Here is a 22,738-nt window from a genome sequence, read left to right on the forward strand (position 1 = left end):
ATAGGACTGAGATTTTTCTCAATCTAATCAGAACTATGCAACTATATTCCCATCAGCATCTTCACTGACCAGAGCAGCTCCATTCTGGCCAATCAGGACAGTGCCTTTTGGACTAATCAAACTTGGAGGATTTGGAGTTCTCATTTACATGAGGATGGACTCACTAATCGGACCAGGGGTGGGGACTTTCTATATAAGCCAACTTTCCCTTTCCACTGTGTTTCCTCAGCTGGAGCTGAAACACTGAAGATGTCTCACTGGAGCAGACTGGTGTAGGACGTAGCAGAGCAAGCAGAGCAGAGCAGAACTGTCAGAGAGGGATCTTGCTTCAGGGCCTCCCCAGAGCTGTGCTGTATCAAAATTGAGCAGTTTGCACTGAACAAAGTTTCCTTCTCCACACCCCAAATTGGAAATTCCTGTTGGCATTAGATTGGCACCGATGACTATTGCTTAACAACTGTTAATGACACTATCTCCTCCTGGTTACCTAGGATAGGGTACTTTAGAATCATCTGATTTCCTCACCTTTACTTCTACACCCAAATTCAATTAATCACCCAGACCTTTTCAGGATTCCTTCCTTTATATTCCTGGGTTACCACCTAATACAGGCCCATATAATTCCAAGCTAAACTATTACAATAACCTCTTCCATTGCCTCTGTTCTTTCAGCCTCCATCCAGGCCATCTGGCACAATGTTTTTCCTCTCCTTTTTTCCAATCTAGGCTTCAGTGGGTCCTGCTTACACCCCACCTCCTCAGGAAACTTTTCCCACTGATGCAGCCTAGCATGAGCTATCCTTTGAGCTCCCCTAGTACTTATTGTCTGTAGCATTCATTTGGCTGTTAACTGTGCCCTGCTTTGTGAAATGGTTCTTGCTGCCCAAACTGTAATTATGTCTTAGTATGATTTCACAGGCACTTATCCTCAAGTAGAAAGCATATGTGTTTCAGAATTAATACACCCACAGGGGATTATGGTTCAGGATGTTTAGATTTTTTAAATTTCCTGATAGACATAATTTTAAACTTTGTAGTTAGAGAAATACTATGACCCACCCATAAACTTAGTTTATAACCCACTACCTCCATTTATATAACATTAATCTAGAATATCTGGGCCTTACAAAGATGAAAGTTTCTCCTGTAATGGAGAGGTAAGGCTTGGAAGCAAAAATCTTTACTACAGCCCTAACCGGTTTAGCTCAGTGGATAGAGCGTCAGCCTGAGGGCTGAAGGGTCCCAGGTTTGATTCCGGTCAAGGGCATGTACCTTGGTTACAGGCACATCCCCAGTAGGGGTGTACAGGAGGCAGCTGGTTGATGTTTCTCTCTCATCGATGTTTCTAACTCTCCATCTCTCTCCATTCCTCTCTGTAAAAAATCAATAAAATATATTTTAAAAAAATCTTTACTACAGGGGTGAGTTGTAAAGTCTTGCAAGAGAAGTGTATAGCATGAGTTCAGTGGAGGGAGAATTGCATGGTGAAAACTATGCAATGTAGGAAGATGATTCTGTTTGGGGAAGAAAGGACTTGGGTATCACTTAACAATCATAGATTTTCCCTTGATAGTTAAATCATTTCAAAGAGTTTTTTTGTTTGTTTATGATAAGGGCAGGTGGGAATAATATACATCCATTTTCTCTTTATTCACTGTTTTATTTCTTGGTGTTTATGTGCTCATAGTAATAGCAGTGCTTGTAGTTGAGGTTTTCTGACTTCAATTGTATTTCTATACACTAACAGGATACCGTAAGGGAGAAAATTTATTTCTTCTTTAATACTCATTTATTTGGGGGATGAGCAAAAGGACTATTTTAAAAATGAGGAGCTCTAAGGGGTACTAAGCTATGGGACGAAAACATTATCACTTGTGAATAGTTATAAATACCTGTCATTGTAGGTTGCCTGGATTATAGTTTTCAAGTCAGGCAATATTCTGTAATAAGTAATGTTGGCAAACTTATTTTTTAAATTATTTTTTATTTTTCAATTACCGGTAACATACAATATAATATTAGGGCAGATTATTATTACTCCTGAGTAATTTTCCTCAGAATGTTTACTTTTCATTGATTTTTTAAAAAATAATTTAATTTTTAAGTGAAATGAGCCTTTGAGACAAAGCTCTTCTTGGTTCCATTCTTTGTGGTGGCTCATTTCCTTTATAGAAGATCCTTTATATAAAGGCTACCTTACATTATTTTTACTGCCTTAATGGAAAGAGTATTGTATCTGGGTAAAATGTATCATCAAACTGTGTTTTAGGTTCTCTAGGGTCAGATGCCAAATGTGAAAATATCCGTATAGTTGTAATGCACTTTTGTGCGTGTGCTTTTAATACCACAAGATAAAATTATTGATCAACCATCAGAGGTTATTTGGTATAATAAATTTTGAGCCTTTATTGTGGTCAGGGATTTGTACACATACTACCTTGAATCAAGGAAGATATTAGTAGCCATTTACAGTTACTCAACTGAGGATCAGAGATGTGAAAAAATTGCTGGAATTCACCTAACTTGAAAGCAGCATGATCAGAATTTTAACCTAGAACTGTCAGGCTACAAAGCTGGGCATTTCCACTGGAGAAGGAGCACGTCCCTCGGGACCTGGGCTTGTCCTCGAAAGCTTTACTGAGGGGGCAGTGCTTGAGTGAACACTTGGCTGGATGGAGGGTGAAGTAGGAGTTTTCTGTAATGACATGGGAGGAGGATATTATAGGCAGGGGGAAATTCAAGGGCACCAGCCTGGGGACTTGAGCAAGCATATTATGTCCAGAGGATTTCTGAATTATGAAGTAGGAGAGGGGCAAGTGGTAGAAGATGAGGTTGGAAGAGGTGGGCAGGGTCCTTGTATAGCATTACTAGCTCCTCCGAGTTTGCCTTCACTGCAGCCTCCTGTACCAGCAGTTAATTGGGTTACATCTCCTCTTTGCTGCCATAGCAAACACCCTGTGCTTACCCACATCCACAATGTGCATGCTTTGTGTGGAAATAGTTTCTTTGCTTGCTTGTCTCCACTAGACTGTGGTCTCTTTGAGAACAAAGACTGTGACTTTTATCCTTGTATCCAGTCACATGCATTAGGCCTTGAGAAATGGTGAGTATGAAAGGGCCTTGTCCTTGCTAAGGAGAATCAATAATCATAGTCATCTATGTGTTTACCACTCTTCTACCATTTCAATGTTGAGTTGGATTTAAGTTGATAATTTTAGGATATGTTTACATTTTCTGAGGTTAAAACACCTGGTAGAAAAGTAAGAGTTTCATTGGTGTCATACTATACTTCTCACCTCTTCAACTCACTCAACTCAACTCAACTCAACTCAACTCAACTCAACTCAGAAGTCTGATGGAACAAGTCCTGTGCCCATTGTGCTTTGGGCTGTGGGATTCAGACATGAACAAGAAAGGGGAGGCAGCTGGCATGGTGGGAAAAATGCAGCCTCTCCACTTCATAGGGTTTCTCTGAAGAGCAAATGAGGGACTGTACATTTACAGTCCTTAGTGCAGCCCTTAAATTATTCAGGGAGGCAGGTGGGAATAATACACATGGTTTGATCAATAGATTTTAGCATCTTTTATGGGGTTATTAGTGTTGGGGCTTATAATAGTATACCAGGTACACTATATGTATATAGATAACTAGTGCAAAGCTATACTGGGTGGGCAAAAGTATGTTTATGTAGTTTGTATAGAGAATAATACAATAATTAAACAATAATACAAAAATAAACTGTTTCATGTACTCCTAACTGTAAGCCTTACTTTTGCCCCACCAGTTAAAAAGCACTATAATAGAACTTAAATTACTGTGGAGTACAAAGAAGGCAGAAAGGCCTAGGAATGCTTCCTGTAAGAAGTGGCATTGAATAATATCCACTGGACCTTTTCACACAATGGCGTACCTAACTAGAAGGCTGTGGAGATTAAAGGCCTAATTAAGTCTACCTCTGTTATTCTCTGTCAGAGTCAAAGCTGCACAATTACAGTTTCTAAGTGTTTCTTTATTTGTGTACTAGAGGCCCAGTGCATAAATTTGTGCATGAGTGGGGTCCCTTGGCCTGGCCAGCGATCGAGGCCTATCAGGGCCAGCCAGGGGGAGGGGCCGCGGGAGGTTGGTCAGTTGGTCCCCCCTATTGGGGCTGATCGGGGTGGCAGGCCAGGGGGAGGGGCTGTGGAAGGTTGGCTGTGGGAGCGCACTGACCACCAGGGGGCAGCTCCTGCATTGAGCATCTGCCCCCTGGTGGTCTGGTGCATCAGAGTGACTGGTCGACTGGTCGTTCTGGTTGTTCAGTCATAACAGTTGCTTAGGCTTTTATATATATAGATTTGCTTGTTTGTTGTCTGTTTCTTTATTAGACTACTAGTATCCCAGTGCACGGATTTGTGCACATTGAAAGGAAATTAATTAGAAGAAATATTTTAATATCGCTATTCACCCTTTCTCTATAATAGAAGTGTCAACCAAATTCACAATCGACAATGACAGATGGAAGCACATGCATGCAATTGGTGCCAGTGAGAGCTTTATATACTAGGTGTACCATTAATAATGTGGATTTTTAAAAATATATTTTTAATATATTTTATTGATTTTAGAGAGGAAGGGAGAGGAAGAGAGAGATAGAAACATCAATGGTGAGAGATAATCATTGATCGGCTGCCTCCTGCATGCCCCCCTACTGGGGATCGAGCCTGCAACCCATGCATGTGCCCTTGGCGGGAATCGAACCTGGGACCCTTCAGTTCTCAGGCTGACACTCTATCCATTGAGCCAAACCAGCAAGGGCCAGATTTTTTTCAATAGGTGGAGTTACACATATGTTGATATATATGCAATTTGATATGTATGCTATTTTGTTGTATTGACAACAAGCTTTAGAACTTCATATGTCAAATTTTCTGAAGGTGTTAACATCATAGATATTTTTACGCTTAAAAATGTCAAGTTTTGTGCCAAAAAAAGAGCATTTGTGGGAAGTTTTAATTCATTACTTTATTTTGAAAAAAAGTGCTGCTGAATACTTTGGGAAGCTTATGGTGAACATACTCCATCTCAAGATACTTGTGAATGATGGTTTAAACGCTTTAAAAGTGATGATTTCGATGTGAAAGACAAAGAAGGTCCAGGTTAACCGAGAAAGTCTGAAGACCAACAATTACAAGCATTATTGGATGAAATGTGTGTCAAACTCAAAACCAACTTGCAGAAAGATTAAACGTTGTTCAGCAAACTATTTCCGATCATTTACAAGCAATGGGAAAGATTTTAAAGGAAGGAAAATGGGTGCCACATCAACTGAACAAAAGACAAATGGAAAACCGAAAAGTCATCAGTAAAATGTTGTTTCAATGGCACGAAAGAAAGTCTTTTTGGCATTGAATTGTGACTGGCGATGAAAAGTGGATTTGTTTTGAGAATCCCATATGCACAAAATCATGGGTTGATCCAGTTCAACCATCAACATCGACTGCAAGGCCAAATTGCTTCGGAAAGAAGACAATGTTCTGTGTTTGGTGGGATCAGGAAGGTGTGGTGTATTATGAGCTTCTAAAACCAGGTGAAACCATTAATACTGATTGCTGCAGACAACAAATAATCAATTTGAACCACGCTTTGATCGTGAAATGACCAGAATGTGCCAGAAGACATGGCAAAGTAATTTTGCTTCATGATGATGCACTGTCACACACTTCAAAACCAGTTAAAGACACCTTAAAAGATCTTGCCTGGGAAGTATTAACCCACCCGCCATATTCACCAGATCTTGCTCCTTCAGATTACCATTTGGTCTGATCGATGGCACATGCATTTTCTGAACAGCACTTCAAAACATACGATGAAGTGGAAAATTTGGTCTCTGAATGGTTTGCCTCAAAACAAGAAAAGTTCTATTGGAACGGTATCCACAAATTACCTGAAAGATGGGGAAAATGTGTAGTTGGTGATGGTCATTACTTTGAATAAAGCACTTTTGATGTTTCTCTTGAAATTATCATGTTTTCTTTGATTACAAAGTCTGCATTATTAACTGGTACACTTGGTATATAAATAAACTTGCTTAATTAGACCTGCTTTCTGATTTAGGTAAACTTTTTCCAGCCCAGTGAAGCACCCCAACTTCTTTTTCAGGTAATTGTCAGCAACACAGCAGTAAATATCAATATGAAGCAGATTATGATTGTAGATCACGCAGGGAGAACAAAGGGTGAAATATTTAACTGCAGCATTGTTTGACTATATTCTGTGCAGTGAAAAAACCTGAAGTCATTTTCAACGGCCATCATTTCTTACTTTCTTTAAGTCGGGTCAAGTTTCTAAACTTTCTAAATCTCCTTTTTCTGGCTAATGAAAAGAAAATAGGATTCCACCGAGCCTCCTATCTATCTACTCCAGGACTTCTGTGAGGATCAAATGAGATGAGGCACAGGAAAATGCTTCACAGACATTTGGTTAAAGTGTATAATATTTGCACCTGGCTATAAAGCAAGGTGTGTTCCTGGGCTGAAGATACTCCAAGGAGGCTAGTCACTAGGGAGAAAAGGCCGGGCGTTGCTATGTGACGTAATTACCCGGCGCCCACAGCAACCATTGCTGGGCTGGCCTGGGCTGTGGGCTGTATTTTGCGGCATGGGGTCTTTGCAGCATTGGCTGCGATTTGGTGGGCTGTTGCTCCAGGGTGGTGGTGGGGCCTGTGTCCCACTTGGGGGAAGCTGAGTGTTGGTTTGTTGGTGCCAGGTCCGTGGTGCCGTTTCTTTTTAAATGTCCAGTGCGTGTCATGGCAGCTCCTGCGTTGAGCGTCTGCTCCCTGGTGGTCAGTGCACATCATAGCTACTGGTCGGACAGTCGGACAGACACTTACACTTTTATATATATAGAAGATAGTACTAGGAGGGCAGTGACCATATTCAGTTTGTTCACTGTTGTATTTCTAGCATTTATCCCAAGGTAGGCACTCAAGAAATATTTGAATGAATGAATGACTTTAATCACTGACTCTCATTTCTCTCTACATCCTATTAGCTCTGGGAAGTTGCTACACAGGATGGTGACGTGGTGGCAAAAGTACCTGAAAGTAATCAAAGAGGCAACTTGGTCCTGTTTGAACTTGCTGCTATTGTTCTGAGCTTTTTGGTTTTAGCTGAGGATATCCTTTTCCCTTCCGTTATCTTTTTTAAGGTGCCCTATAATTCAGACCGGATAAATGCTGAAAACAATGAGTAGTCTATAGAGTTAATGATAAAAATTCTCTAGAGGCCATTGTACAGTGAAACCATGACCAAACATTTGATGTTGGAGTTCCCCAAGAGGAAAAAGCTTAGGCAGCTACTTTTTTCAGTTGCTTCCTTTTGTGGATACTCTTCATATGGGGGTTTTGTAAAATTTAATTTTTCAGATGCTTAAAGCTTCTAAAATCAGTTGTTAGTCATTGTAATAAGAATAATTATTTTTAAAGCAATCTCTAAAAAGAGAATGCTATAGGTTTCTTCCAGTGGTTCTTCCAGTGTGAATCATAGCAGGCCCTCTGTGCAAAAGGAGGAGATGCATTTTGGCATTATGTTGTAATATCTTGTTTGTATGTAGTACTTTTTTTAAAAAATATATTTTATTGATTTTTTTTTTTTTTTACAGAGAGGAAGGGAGAGAGATAGAGAGTTAGAAACATCGATGAGAGAGAAACATTGATCAGCTGCCTCCTGCACATCTCCTACTGGGGATATGCACGCAACCCAGGTACATGCCCTTGACCGGAATCTAACCTGGGACCCTTCAGTCCGCAGGCTGATGTTCTATCCACTGAGCAAAACCGGTTTTGGTTGTAGTACTTTTTTTAAAAAGTAGTTTATTAATTTAACAGAGGGAACTAGGTCAAGATTGTGAACCTGATATCTTGTCTCACCAGAGGGAAGCAGGGACTAAAGTTTGAGAACTATTAGATTCTCATTTTGTAAAGTTTCTTTAAATAGTATCTGGAGGAAAAGAGTGGAAATAGAATCTACTTTGTTAACTTCTATTAAATGTTAGGGGGAACCTAATGGTCTTGGGACTCTCTCACCAGTTTAGTGGGGCTTTTTCTCTTAAAATGCCCACAGTCAGTGTCAGTGCAGAATCAGTTATAAAAGGGCGGTAGAGGTGGTTACAGCTGTTCAAAAGACTTATTTTTGTTGATTGCTATTATGTGAATACTGCCGATGTCATACATTGGGCCCTTTTTCATTGTGGTATTTCCAGAGTGTATAATTTTGGAAAGTGAACATTGTTTATGTGTTATATATGTAGCAATTGAAGAGAGACTTGGGTTTGAAATCTGGCTTATTTATTAGTCTTGCCATCATCTCTCACTTGAACCTTTAGTAGCCTTTTGTTTACACTTTCTCCCTTTCTTTATCATCTTTCTCCAGGTCGTTTTCCACAGAACAGCCTGTCCAAGTCAAATCCCTCCATCTGTGCTATGGACCCCATTCCCTCCTGCCACCTCATAATCTTTTTGCATCTTGGAACCCCTCTCTCACTTATAGTCTCAGCTATTCCCTCTAGTACTTTATTGCCCTTGGACATTATACCCTTCTCAGGTTTCTTCCTTCTTCATGAAACTCAGTTGTTGAAAAAGTGTATTTTACATATTGATCAAATCAACATTTTGCAGCATATTTAGGTTTACTGAACTCGAGTATGCTGCTGAATGGGTCGTTAGGATATACATTTTACAAGAGGCTGTCATTCAGGTTAAATAACTGTGCATTGGCTGAGAGCCACAGCCTTAAATCCTATCAACCCTAAAAACTGAGTAACCCTGTCATAAGATCTGGTATACTTCAGGTTACATACTTTAGTAAAATGCTGATTAGCCCTTTCCTGACTCTCCACCCAGATTCTGGCCTTTTGTCTATATTAATGTGTAGTTGTTTTTCTTCTCATTTCTACCTCCAGCAGAGGGCATGCAGTTTCTGCTTCCTCAGCAGCCTGGATAAGGCCAAACTGTGATGAACTAGTTTTAGATTTTATGCTTGGATTCTCCCTTAGGCATGTGACTTGTCACTGGGCAAAAGGCACATCCAACTACAGCATTCTGCAACTCTTCCACAGCCAGTAACAGACCCATGTAATAAAAGAACCCCACAGACTTGATCTTGGGAACTTTGATCTCCGTTCTCATTATTTTGAATCATGCTGTTCTTTGAAGCTAGGTTTGGTCTGTTTTTATACCAGTTTTGCAGAGCTAAGATGTATGCATGCATTCATTCATTCTCTACATATTCACTGATCTACTATTTGCCAGACATTATTCTAGTCTCCTGGGGGCTTAGCAAAACTGACTAAAGTCTCTGCCTCATTAGGCTCTGTTTCTAGTGGACTGATTTTATTCACTGCTGATTTATTTAGAGAGGCAATTTCAGATTTCAGTTAGGGTTCTCTTTACTGGAAAATTTTCATATCTACATCTAGTGGCAGCATGATGAATCTAATCTTACCCTCATAAACTACTAGTATATACCTCCTGCCATTAAACAACAACAGCTCCTGACTATTTTTGTTCTTCACCATTCATCATGCTCCCTTTGCTTAAAATGCTCTCCTGTACCTGAAAAAATCTTATTTTTATTTTTATTTTTTTTAAATTTATTGATTTTTTACAGAGAGGAAGGGAGAGGGATAGAGAGTTAGAAACATCGATAAAAGAGAAACATCATCAGCTGCCTCCTGCACACCCCCTACTCGGGATGTGCCCACAACGAAGGTGCATGCCCTTAACCAGAATTGAACCTGGGACCCTTTAGTCTGCAGGCCGACATTCTGCCCACTGAGCCAAACCAGTTAGGGCTGCAAAAAAATCTTGTTTCTTATCAGGGTTCAGCTCAGATGTCACCTCCTTGGTATAGCATTCCATGATTTTCTCAGGCAGGATGGTAACCTCCTCTACTGAGCTTCCACAGCACTTTGTATATAGAACCTAATCACACCATCATGCAGTTGTCTATTAGTATTTTCATTCCTTTTGTTAGATTCAAAACTTGAGAGATGGAATTGTATCTTACTCAGTTCTCTTTCCTTAATGTCTGTCACTTAAGAGTACTCAACACATATTTTTAAATGAAAGAAACATTTAATATAGATGTGACTTGCTGCAATATAATTTACAGTTGACTATAGTGAAATACAAATGTAAACACCATATGTACATTATAAAAGAAATCTTAAAATATAAAATACATCTTAAAGGAAAGCTTAAGTAGTAACAAAGCTATTTGTTAATTATCTTATTATACATATTGAAAAATGCACTATTTTACTACAGAATCTCTTCATTTTTTTTCTTAGAGTCACTTTCCCCCTGCAAGGATAACCACTACCTGACTTCTAACAGGGTAAATTTTAATCCCTGACTTTAAAAATGATGATGAATGCCATATTTGAATGATGTGAATATATCTTTATTTTAAAAAGAAAGTTTTAAAATAATTGGCATTTCTGGATCTCAGTTTTTTCACTTAAGAGTTTGGACTGAATATCTAAGTTCCCTTCCTGTCCTAAAATATTATGAATCTATTTAAACCTTCATGGGCTCTCCTACTTTATTTCTTATACTACAGCGCCCTCTGATGGCCACACTTTTATGATGTAATATTTATGTGTTTCATAATCACAGCAGCACTTTATCTCTAATTTGGAAGGTTATGTTGTAACCAGGTAATTATAGTGGCACAAAAGTCGGAAATTTTTGATCATGTGGTGCTTTCTGGAGTTGTTTAGTCAGCAGGTGATACTGGAATCTTTATCTGATGAAACACTCAACTCTTGTTTGACAAAACATGTTGTTTCTTGATTTACTGGAACATTTCAGTGTTCTCGAGGGCAGGGTATCTCCACCTCTGCTGTAGCAGTAGAGCGGACAGTATTTTGTTTTCATAGAATTTTGCTAAATTAGAATGTGACTCCCTGTTTGGAACCCACAGTCCTTGGTGAGGGAAAAGGGGGTTAGTGAGAACTGATCAGCTATTGGAGCAGGTGTTTGAATCCATTTCCTGCCAAGTACATTTTAAAAATATAATTTGATTTTGTTGTATGATATTAATTTATACTACTATTGAATTTATAACAGCTTCTCATATATTTTCTCAAGCACCAGGTACTAAGATAGAACATGTCTATGAAAATTTTATTATAACAAGAAATGTGGGGAATTAGTGATTTGGAAGATTTGAACTGCACTTATATAATAATTACTTATAAAGTATCTGTCTTGTACAGAAGCACTGTGGTAGCTATTGTGTTCTTGCCTTTCTAACTATCCGTTTATAAGTATAGGAGGCTACACTTAGCCAAAATTTTCCATGGTGGACTCCCCCAAGCCTCTCCTTTTCTTCCTTTCCCCTGGTCATTTCTCTTTAAATAAGAGCCTTCTTTTTAAAGTTAGGGGAAGGTTATCAAGAAAGTATAGAAGGAGGGAATATCATTCTCCTGGTTAATATGAACATAAGGTGTGTGTAAAGAAGAGCAGTGTCTTACTACATGGAACAATGGCTTTATTTGAAGGTGATATCTGAAGAAACTCTCACCTTCTTTGTGAAAATGGAAACTAGACCTGTTAAGATTGGCAATGGAGAGAGCTTCTCCGTGGGAGGGGAAGGACAATTCTTTTTATACTCACCGTTGTCTTAGAGGGACTTGGGACCATTTCCCTTGTCACCATTACACTGTCCTCAAGGAATACTATCTTCCTTTTAGTTCTTTAAAAGTCTCCAGTTCTTCCTGATATCTTCATAGTAGAGATGAACAAAGGTAAACACTTAAGCAGGACTTTTTAATGGCCCTGACATATGAGGTGGAAATTAATGGGAGTCATCCATGACCTGACTCCTAAGATATGACTTGCTCTCCCATTTTGTTCCAGCTCTGGGGCTACTACTGTGTAAGGGACAACTTAACTTAGTAGGACTCCACTTGTAGATATCTACCCCTCTCCAGCTGCAGTGGTTCTCAACCTGTGGGTCGCCTAAGACCATTGGAAAACACATATATAATTACATATTGTTTTTGTGATTAATCACTGCTTTAATTACGTTCAATTTGTAACAATGAAATTGGGGGTCACCACAACATGAGGAACTGTATTAAAGGGTCGCGGCATTAGGTAGGTTGAGAACCACTGATCTATAAGCTAGGGCAGTGATGGCGAACCTATGACACGCGTATCAGAGGTGACATGTGAACTCATTTTTTTGGTTGATTTTTCTTTGTTACATGGCATTTAAATATATAAAATACATATCAAAAATATAAATCTTTGTTTTACTATAGTTGCAAATATCAAAAAATTTCCATATGTGACACAGCACCAGAGTTAAGTTAGGGTTTTTCAAAATGCTGACACGCTGAGCTCAAAAGGTTTGCCATCACTGGGTTAGGACCTACCTAAACCTCACCTTCCTTCCAGATTGTGGTTCCTTCTTTGAAAATTGTGCCCTTCCCTCTCCTTGAAGAGGAGATCAAGCTTACCCAGAAATGGTATCATTCTCTATATTTAGGAACTCTAAACGTAATGCCACAGTTCCAGAATTAATATAGGACACATATCAAATGGAAAAAAAGGGCCTTATTTCATTTTCACATTTCTAGATTAGAATTGGAAACCAGAGTGCCCTCCTTCAAGGTGCTTTGATTTATTGGAGGAGTGAGTTCATTTTTTTTGTCCTGTATATTTCTGAGTATACTTTTCATGTCTTTAGTAAAATTTCACTTAGCTGTTATCATATATCTGTGTCCATAGATAAAGCCAACTGTATACTGAGTTTCTAAAACTAAAGGCTACTGAGTGAGAGTCAGTGTGATTCTGTTTCTTATCAGTGGCCTAATTAAATGAGTTAAAAGTAGCAGTATAGTAACAATTACTGAGGTCACTGAAAACACTGATATCCTACATATTCTTCATTGTAGCCATTAGTAAATGGCTGGGGGATATGTTCTTCATTTTGCAGATTTAGGAGACAGATACCCTAGTGTCCCCTAACAAAGTTTGAACTTTGTACTCAGCCCCTGTCTACAATAGTGTAATACTGACAAAAGCAGGCTTTTGTTGGAGGTAGGATTGGTTAGGGGATAAAAGCACATGAAAAATAATTGTATTTGACTTTTATTTATTAGTTACTAGAGGCCTAGTGCACGGCATTCATGCACTTGGCGGGGGCAGGGGGGCGGGGGGGGGTCCCCTCAGCCTGGCCTGTGCCCTTTAGCAGTCTGGGATCCCTCGTGGGACACCCTTAGTGCTGCAGGAGGCCGGAGAGGCTCCTGCCACCGCCGCTGTGCTCGCCAGCCATCAGCACGGCTTGTGGCTGAGCGGCAGCTCCTGCGTTGAGCATCTGCCCCCTGTTGGTCAGTGCACATCATAGTGACTGGTCCTTTTGCTGTTTGGTTGATTTGCATATTACCCTTTTATTATATAGGATGTTATCTTGGTCTAGTTATCTGACCTCTTTGAGCTTCAACATCCTTATTGTAATACTGGCATAATGAAAAGTGCCCCAGAGGATGACTGGGAGGATGAGAGTGATCTGTGGAAAGCATCAGCATGGTGCCAGGCACATAATAGATACTCTGTCCCCCTTACCCCTGTTGTTCCGAAATTGCCACTAAAACTGTGTCTACCAGATGTAATGTTCTCATAGGCTTTTCTGTATGTGGACTTCATTTTTGAGTTCTCAAGTCCATATCATTATTTTTGTCACAATAAACTTTATTTAAAGAATGTTCTTTTTGTACCTTGCTTGCTCATCTCATGGATCTTTCCTCTGCAAGGTGAAGGACGGAAGCATCTCTTTAAAATTTCTTAGACCACCTAAACCAAATTACAAAAATAATTAAAAGTTACAGCTCTGCTTCTGACTTGTGACAAAGTCACTTGACCTTTGAGCCTAGTTTCTTCAGCTGAACAACACAGATCAAATAGTTTCGAAGGCCCTTGTCCCCTTTCATGTGATTTATAAAACTCTTTAGGAGGCAGAGTTGGAAGTGGCATGTAGGTCCCAATTTTCAACAGTAGAGGGCACAATGCCCCTAGTATTCTAAGCCATTAGGTTTTGGAAAGAAACTATGTTTACTTAGCTTGAAGTTTATATTCTTGGTGACAGAGGGGAAGAAGAGAACCGTCAGGGTATTTGTTTCTCTGGCTTCCTCCCTGCACGCTGACTCAAGCTGCCTGTGTCCCTCATCTGAGGGCAGCTAGCTCTACAGGATCCTCTTCTGGATTTCAGTAGCCATGCCCCCATTCCATTCCTTTTAGGCCTAGGAGTGGTAAAAGCTCTGCTGTACTACACATAGGTTGCTGCACTATCCTGCTTATCTCCCCTATTCTCTGCCCACACCTTCGTAAATAGTCCCTTTATTAAGTCTCCTGAATTATTCTAATTTGAATGTGCCTTCTGTTTTCTGTTTGGACTATAACTGACACAAGAACTTATTAAGAGATAGACACAGGAGTGTGGCAGATGGAAATATAAATATTACTCTTATTACCACCACAACTGATACTGGACCACGTGGCTGGGGTCTGCTAGGGAAGCAGGTTTGCTGATATTTCACCCCTGAGGTCAGCCTGTGAGGGCTTGCCCCTGTAACACTCATGGTATGGAGGAACAGAGAAGGATGAGTGCGTTTTCACAGACAGGACAGAGGATGGGTCTGAGCTGAGCTTTTTCGCCAAAGTTTTCAACAAGTCGAGTTGTTCTCCTTCCCTTGAGGAAGACCTAGAAGGTGGGGTAAGAGGCCAGGAGCCTTACACATGGGAAGGTAGACCTCCTTCCACACAGGAACATAATGCTTGATAGAAAGGTGGCCCTCCTCCAATACTTCACACAGCAAATAATACTTTAAATAAAGTTGAGGCAAGCAAAAACAGCCATAGACTTAATATCCATAGTTTCTATAAAGAACACCTGCAGCCCTAGCCAGTTTGGCTCAGTGGATAGAGGTTGGCCTACAGACCCAAGGGTCCCAGCTTCAATTCCGGTCAAGGGCAGGTACCTGTGTTGCAGGCTCCACCCCACCTGGGCCCCAGTCAGGACTCATGCGGAGGCAACCAATCAATGTGTTTCTCTCTGTCTTTCCTTCTCTCTTACTCTCTCTCTAAAAGATCAATGGAAAAATATCCTTGGGTGAGGATTTAAAAAAAAAAAAGAACACCTGCAAACTGATAAATTAAAACACCAATATTCCAATTGAGAAGTGGACAAAGGCTACAAATAAGCAATTCACAAAAGAGGGAATATTAATTGCAAGTAAACATCTGGAAAAATGTTCAGACTAAGTAATTTATCAAGACTTTGCTTTTTAAAATGTTTTTACGCCCTTCAGATTGGCAAAAATCTTAAAGACTAATGTTATCTAGCGTTGATGAAGATGAAGGGAAGCAGGCACTCATAGACTGTTAGTAGAAATGTAAATTGATAAAGTCTTTTGAAGGGCGATTTAGCAGAAAAAACAAAAAAAGAATTCATCATAGGTGATTCATGCTTTGTGTTGTACCATGGGAAGAGATACAGAACCCTGCCTATCTCACTGTTAGTGATGCTCACTCACTTTGATAACTAGATTAAGGTGATGCTAGCCTGATTCTTCCATTGTGAAGTTACATTTTCCCTTTATGAAAATGCAGTATTCTCTATGATATTACTTTGGCACTAATATGAATCTTCATTCCTCTATCATTCACTCTCCTAATGCTTTTAGCACCATTTGGTAATTTTTACCTGAGTCAGTAACTTCATTAGGGATTCAAAACTATGATTTTTCTATTTCTGTCATTGCTTCTGCAATGGCTGACATTTGATTGAACAGAGTTCTTTTTCATCAACTGGGACTATTTGGTACACTGAAATACAATTCTTTGGAAAAGGTAGGTTAAATGTTGAGTTCTTTACTCTTTTGTATTCCAATTTCAAAGGAGTTGGTTTAATAGACACCTTAAATGGTAACAAATGCATATTTTTCTTGCTTTTTCTTCTTTGATACCCTTATAGACTAATGGATTTTCATGAATTGAATATTTTAATCAATTACTACTATTCTCTTTATGCTCAGTTTGTTTTATATTCAATTTGTTAAAACTTTACCCAGTGATAATCTTTTGTAGTTGGTTCCTATGCCTGTTAGACATAACTCCATTAATTTTTGAGCACTTCCTTGCTTCCTTGAACAGCAAGAGACATAGCTTCATCTACTAGCTTCCTTGACCCAAATGTTAGTCAGACACATCAATAACAAGCCCTAGTTCCTTTTAGTGGGGAATGGTATTAGACACTAAAATCCTGGCCCTTGAAATGTCAAGTGTTACTGGGGTGACAATGTTTATAGACTTTTCAGTGGTCTATTTCGTTTTTGAATTTTGATTTTTGAAAGTTTGGATAATGAGATTTTAAAAATTAATGGGCTCACAAAATAGAAACTGACTCATAAATACAAAAACAGACTGACAACAGTCAGAGGGGTGGGGTTTGGGGGTTTGGATGAAAAAGGTGAAGGGATTAAGAGGCTGGGTGGGAAACAACAACTCATATACACAAACAACAGTATGGTGATTACTAGAGGGAAAGGGGGTGGGGGAGTATGTAGGAGAAGGTAAAGGGGGATAAATGGAGACCGGAGACTTAACTTTGGGAGATGATGTAATATAGAATTGTACACTTGAAACCTATATAATTTTATAACCAATACCACCCCAATAAAAATTTAGAAAAAATGATGAGTTCACATCAGTATTTCCAATTTTAACATCAATGTGTTTTAAAGTAGCTATTTGATTTTATAATTGTATCTTTTCTCTTATACTGAAAATCTTGACCACCAACAACATTGCTATCTTGCAATATAAAGAAAATAATTTGTTTCATCTTACAATATAAAAAATAACTATCAATATTACTACTAATAGTAAAATCAAATGAAGTATAATTTTTGTACCGTAGGTTGATTTTAATAGAAAAATACATTTAATTATTTTTTTGTTTATCTCATTTAATTACTTTTCTTTGAAATATGTGTCTTGTCTGTTTTTGTTTTTGTCATAGATTGATCATTTTGGATTTAAGAATGATAAAACTTTTAATCAGCGGTACCTAATAGCTGATCAACACTGGAGGAAAGAGGGTGGATCAATACTTTTCTACACTGGTAACGAAGGGGACATTATCTGGTTTTGCAACAATACGGTATGTGCAGATTTGTGAAGTTCCTATGCTCTATTTATCATGATAAACTGGAAAAGTATTTTGCAGCATATATGACCAAGTATTATTGTCCTTAATTGTGAAGCTCTTTAAAAAAATAACAAGAAGATAAACTCAATAGAAAAAAATAGAAAAGAAACCCAAAATACCATGAATAGGCAGTTCACAAAAGAATAAATACTGATGTCCACTAAGCCTGCATGTTTTGCCTTAAAGAATTTCACATGAAATAATGAAATACTATATTTAGACAGTTGAATTAAAAAAAATTTTTTTTGAAACCCTACCTTCTTTTTTGAATGAACAAAAATATTAAGAAAATGGGAACAGGAATGTTATGGCATACAGTCATTTTACTTTTATTATGGTCTCTGGAATGTAAATACAAAGGGACATATTTTTGTATATTCAGTATTATATTCTCAGAGTCCAGGACTGCTAGGTATATAGTAGGTGCTCAATAAATATTTGTTAAATGAGTGAATGAATAAAACCTGATCAAAGCAAATAAAAATACAAGTTTAATTGTCAAATAGGAATGGACAAAGGTAAAGTTATAGCTATATTTTAATTTAGCTTCATTGTTTTACCATTTTTCTTATGTTTATGAGGGTCAAAATGGTATAGTTGTTAGCTTGCTTTCCTTTGTATGTTTTATATTATCTTTTATAATAATACTTAAGTCCATTAACAAAACTTAATTTAGGACACATGAAATTTTCCTTTATAATGTGCCAGAGCTATGACAAGAATATGTCAACTTTCTACCCAAAACCTAATCTGTGAATTACCTTAAAGTGGGCATGAAATCATGTTTTCTCCACTGCTGTTGTCTGGCATGGTTCCTGGTATTCAGGAGGTCTCAGTAAACGTTGAACTGAACTGAATTGAAAGCAAAGGTATGAACCCAATCATACTGTGTTATTTGCACACCACATTTATGATAATTTCCTTAGGAATGTTAAGAGTCTAAATATGTTACTTGAAAATAAAATAATTCTCTGAGAAATGAGATGCTAGGATGTCTGTTTCTCTTAGATCGGAGACAAATGAAATCAGAACTTATTTTCTGTCAGATTCCTGCTCTGGTTTTCTGTGAAACAACCAAGTCTGCCTTGTAGCCCTTTCTTTTTCCTGTGTGACTTCCCTTTTATGCCAAGGCCACCACTGCCCTCACTGACACTGCAGTATGATTGAAGGCTTGCTGGAGAATCTCTGACCTCAGAAGTGGTAGAAAGGAATAGATAGTGTAGGAACAGTTTCAGAGAACTGACTAGAGCCAGATCCTAGAAAGATAGATTCTGGGTCTTTTACTTACTAAAATGTTCTAGTTGCATATTCACATAGTCTGGTAATTCATTTATTGAGAGACAGTATATCATGGTAGTCAAGAATGAAAACTTCAGCCAGACTGATAAGGCTTGAATTTTGATTTTGCCACTATCTTGTGTGACTTTGGGCCAGTTTTTTATTCTGTGCCTCAGTTTTCTCGTCTGTTAAATGGGTATGGTAATAATTTCTGTAGAGTTATTGTGAGAATTAAATAAGAATCAGGTATTTAGAGCAATGCTACCACAAAATTTTATTAAATGTTACCATATTACATAGACCTCTTTTGAAAAATAAAAATACCCCTGAAGTTAAGGTGAATTAATCACTTATTACAGTGTGAATCAGTCCAATTAAATTGTTTCTTTGCAAAGCTTGGGGTTAACTCCACAGAGGGTCCAGCTGTTTTGATGGATGGCCCTTACCCTTAAGCAGCTCATAGGCTGGTAGGGTAAGACACACATATAAGCAAATATTGCAACCCAGGTTATTTAAACTCTTGTGCCTCAGTGACCTTGTCTGTAAAATGGCAATAATCAAAATGCATATCTCTAGATCAGCGGTTCTTCAACCTGTGGGTTGCGACCCCTTTGGCATTGGAACGACCCTTTCATAGGGGTCGCCTAAGACCATCCTGCATATCAGATATTGACATTATGATTCATAACAGTAGCAACATTACAGTTATGAAGTAGCAACGAAAATAATTTTATGGTTGGGTCCCAACACGAGGAACTGTATTTAAAGGGCCAGAAAGTTGAGAACCACTGCTCTAGATTGTTGTGCAAATTGAGTGAATTGATACATATAAAGTGTTCAGAACAGTGCCTGACACATTGTAAGCACTCAATTAATATTAGCTATTGCTAGTTACTATTTATTTATTTTTTTAAAATTTCTTTATTGATTAAGGTATTACATATGTGACCTTATCCCCCCATTACTCCTGAACTAGTTACTATTTATTTTCAAGTAAATAAGATTAATATAAAATGCAAATGAGTCCAGTATGCTTATTTGTACTCTTTTCTCTTTTATGTTGTAAATGAGTAGGCCGTGGAATGAGACATCCTCAGCTCTTTCTTAGACTATTTGGCACACAGTACAACTTGAAGACTATTTTAGACATAATGTTGATTCTCTGACTAGAGTGTCAGAATAAGGAGAGTTGGAATGAGTCGTGGTTGAGCAACTTGGGCTTATTTTTAATTGTTTTACTTTAATACAGTGAGATTGTTGTGCAACAGTGAAACAGCAATGATATCATTTATTTGTAGAACACACATAAATTATGTGATTCTCAGAGAGCTCTTTTTGGTCTATTTAACATCGGTTTCATATGAGTTGCAAAAAGGTTTAATAACTTTTTTCATATCCTGATATTATCCCCTGAATTTGTAAATTCTTTCTAGGGGTTCATGTGGGATGTGGCTGAGGAACTGAAAGCTATGTTGGTGTTTGCTGAACATAGATACTATGGACAGTCTCTACCCTTTGGTGCCGACTCATTCCGGGTAAGTATGCTTTTTTACTTTTAAGTTTAAAAGTTTTTAAAATTTTAGAACGTTTTTCTAATGACAATACCACTGTAAGAAAGAAATGAAAGCTTTAACTTGAACTACCTAAAATTTCAATAATTTATACTTAATCTTTCACTTTTATATACAGTTTGAACAGATTGAGACTCTTTAAAACCATATTATTATCATTTCTAATGTTGATCAGCTTTTAACTCAGTGTGATGAGGCTAGCCTTCCTCAGGCAAACCTTAATCTATGGCTCCAGCGACTGTGGAGGAAACTTTTCATTGTTTCAAAAATGTCAGCAAATTATACACTTAAAATATTGGGTCTACCATTGGAAAAAATATAATGGGAACTGAAATGTTTGTTTAATAAGGTGTTTTTCAGTAAAATAAGGACAAACAATCTCTATGATTCAATGTGGCCACTTGGCCACTTGGATTCCCTTTTGACCTTTCCTGTTCTCATAAGGAGCTTTGGCCTTGGCCATAGACTCTACACCTAATAAACCAGGACCCTTTTTCCTCAACTGAGTCATTCCTGTAATATCCTGTGATTCTGGCTATATTATTTTGCCATGTGCACTATTATTTATTTCATATTTTTCTTTAAACAGCTCACTTTTCAAAGTTAACACTAACCTAACAAGGGTTTTATGTACCAGTTATTTTTTTCTAAATTATATTAAAACAAGTATTAAATTTAAAGTGTTTGTGTAATCCCTAAGATCATCATACATACCAATAGTATACACATACCATGCTTTTGAGGAACTCTGAGTTAGAAGAACTTGGGGTCAGTTATTTTTCTCAGCTGCCTGTTTTGAAAGGAGTATTTTAATTTTGTTCTCAGAGGTTTTATTACCTTGTATTATAAATAAACAAAACGTCTTCATGTTATAAATGAAAAGCAGAACAATTTGTTGATATTTGTTGGTTTGCATATTTTAGCTTATTATTTTGCATAATGATCTGATTAAGGGAGTTGACAGTTCCTGAAATCATTGGGAAGTAGTCATTTTGTTGCAGATAGAAACATAACCTCCTCTCTTAGGACCCTATGGTTCATACTTTGTTAGTTAAATGGAGCTAAGAGCTCTCTTTAATAATTTTTTTCTTTTTGTGTGCTCACAGAACTTATCAGTTGCCTGTAGGATATTACAAATATTATGCAAGGATTGGAAAAAAATGTCATACAAATATATATAATTCTGTGAAAACACGTAAAGAATAGTGATAGGCAATGAGAGGGGAGGTAAGAAGTCAGAAGGCTAAAAGAGTAGGTGACATACATAGGAAAGATGGGAACTATGTGATTCCAAATGTACCAAATGATGGAAGGAGTCAGAGTGGTGAGACCAAAGTATGAGGGTCAAATAGCCTAATATAGGTATACAGCTGTATCAGTTATCTTTTGCTATGTACCAATGTACCTCAAACCTTAGTGGCTTAAAACAACAATAAACATTATCTCACAGTTCCTGTGGGTAAGGAATTAAGAGTGACTCAGGTAGGTGGTTCTGTTTCAGGGGGTCTTTGTGAAGTTAAGATGGCAGCTGGTGCGTTAGTCACCCGAAGGCTTGACTGGGGTTGGAGGTCCCTCTCCACTTATGGAGGATCACATTAGTGTCAACCCTGGTACTGGATGTTAGCAAGAGGCCTCAGTTTATCTTGAGTGGCTCACTCAAGGCCTACTTGAGTGGCTTCATGACATGGCGACTAGCTTCCCTCAAAGTTGACAATCCAAGAGAGCAAGGTGAAACTTACAGTGCTTTTTCTGACCTAACATTGGAAGTCACATATCACTTCTATCACAATCTGTTTCTTTGAAGCAAGTCACTAAGTTCAGCCCAAGTTCAAAGGGAGAGGAATTAGTGTTGAGCTTTTAAAGGGAGATATCTCATTAGTTTCCCTAGTGCGGTGGCCGGCAAACTGTGGCTCTCGAGCCACATGCGGCTCTTTGGCCCCTTGAGTGTGGCTCTTCCTAAGCCTTAGGAGTACCCTTATTAAGTTAATAACAATGTACCTACCTATATAGTTTAAGTTTAAAAAATTTGGCTCTCAAAAGAAATTTCAATCGTTGTACTGTTCATATTTGGCTCTGTTGACTAATGAGTTTGCCAACCACTGCTCTAGTGTAATAAGTCTCTAGGCAGAGAGCTAGATGATTATGGCACTTCCTTTATGAATATCCTTTTCTGAGGTATCAAGGTCTTGTGTTTCTGTTTTCCAATGCCTGAAAATAGTTGCTCCATAATTGTTGTTTTTTTAACTCTAATTTTATGTTATTTAGATCAGGCAAACTAATTTGTTTCAGTTGTTGGTATATTAGACATAATAATAATAATTTTTCTTCCCTGGCCAGTTGCTGAGTTGTTAGAGTGTTGGCCTATGCATGGAGGGGTCTCGGGTTCAATTGCAGTCAAGGGTACATACTTGGGTTGCAGGTTCACTCCCCACTCCTGGTCAGGGTGCGTGTGGGAAGCAGCCAGTCAATGTGTCTCTCTTTCTCTCTCCCTGAAAAGCAGTAGAAAAATATCCTCAAGTGAGGATTAACAAAACAGCAAACAGCCCGGCTGATGTGGCTCAGTGGTTGAGCATTGATCTATCCACATGGTCATGGTTCAATTCTGGGTCAGGGCACATGCCCAGGTTATGAGC

General features: G+C 38.3%; 1 protein-coding gene across 3 annotated transcripts in view; it reads left to right on the forward strand.

Annotated features, from left to right (window-relative positions):
- LOC118664579 (prolylcarboxypeptidase) overlaps nt 1-22,738 on the forward strand; it is a 73,580-nt gene that overhangs the window by 17,416 nt on the left and 33,426 nt on the right. For all 3 annotated transcript variants that reach the window (XM_036324844.1, XM_036324843.1, XM_036324845.1), the window contains exons 3-4: nt 17,068-17,208; nt 19,968-20,069. In XM_036324844.1, coding sequence (XP_036180737.1) covers nt 17,068-17,208; nt 19,968-20,069 — 243 coding nt within the window. The remainder of the gene's footprint in view (nt 1-17,067; nt 17,209-19,967; nt 20,070-22,738) is intronic.

The sequence above is a fragment of the Myotis myotis genome, unplaced genomic scaffold, assembly GCF_014108235.1.
Source record: "Myotis myotis isolate mMyoMyo1 unplaced genomic scaffold, mMyoMyo1.p scaffold_m19_p_10, whole genome shotgun sequence".
Classification (NCBI taxonomy): domain Eukaryota; kingdom Metazoa; phylum Chordata; class Mammalia; order Chiroptera; family Vespertilionidae; genus Myotis; species Myotis myotis.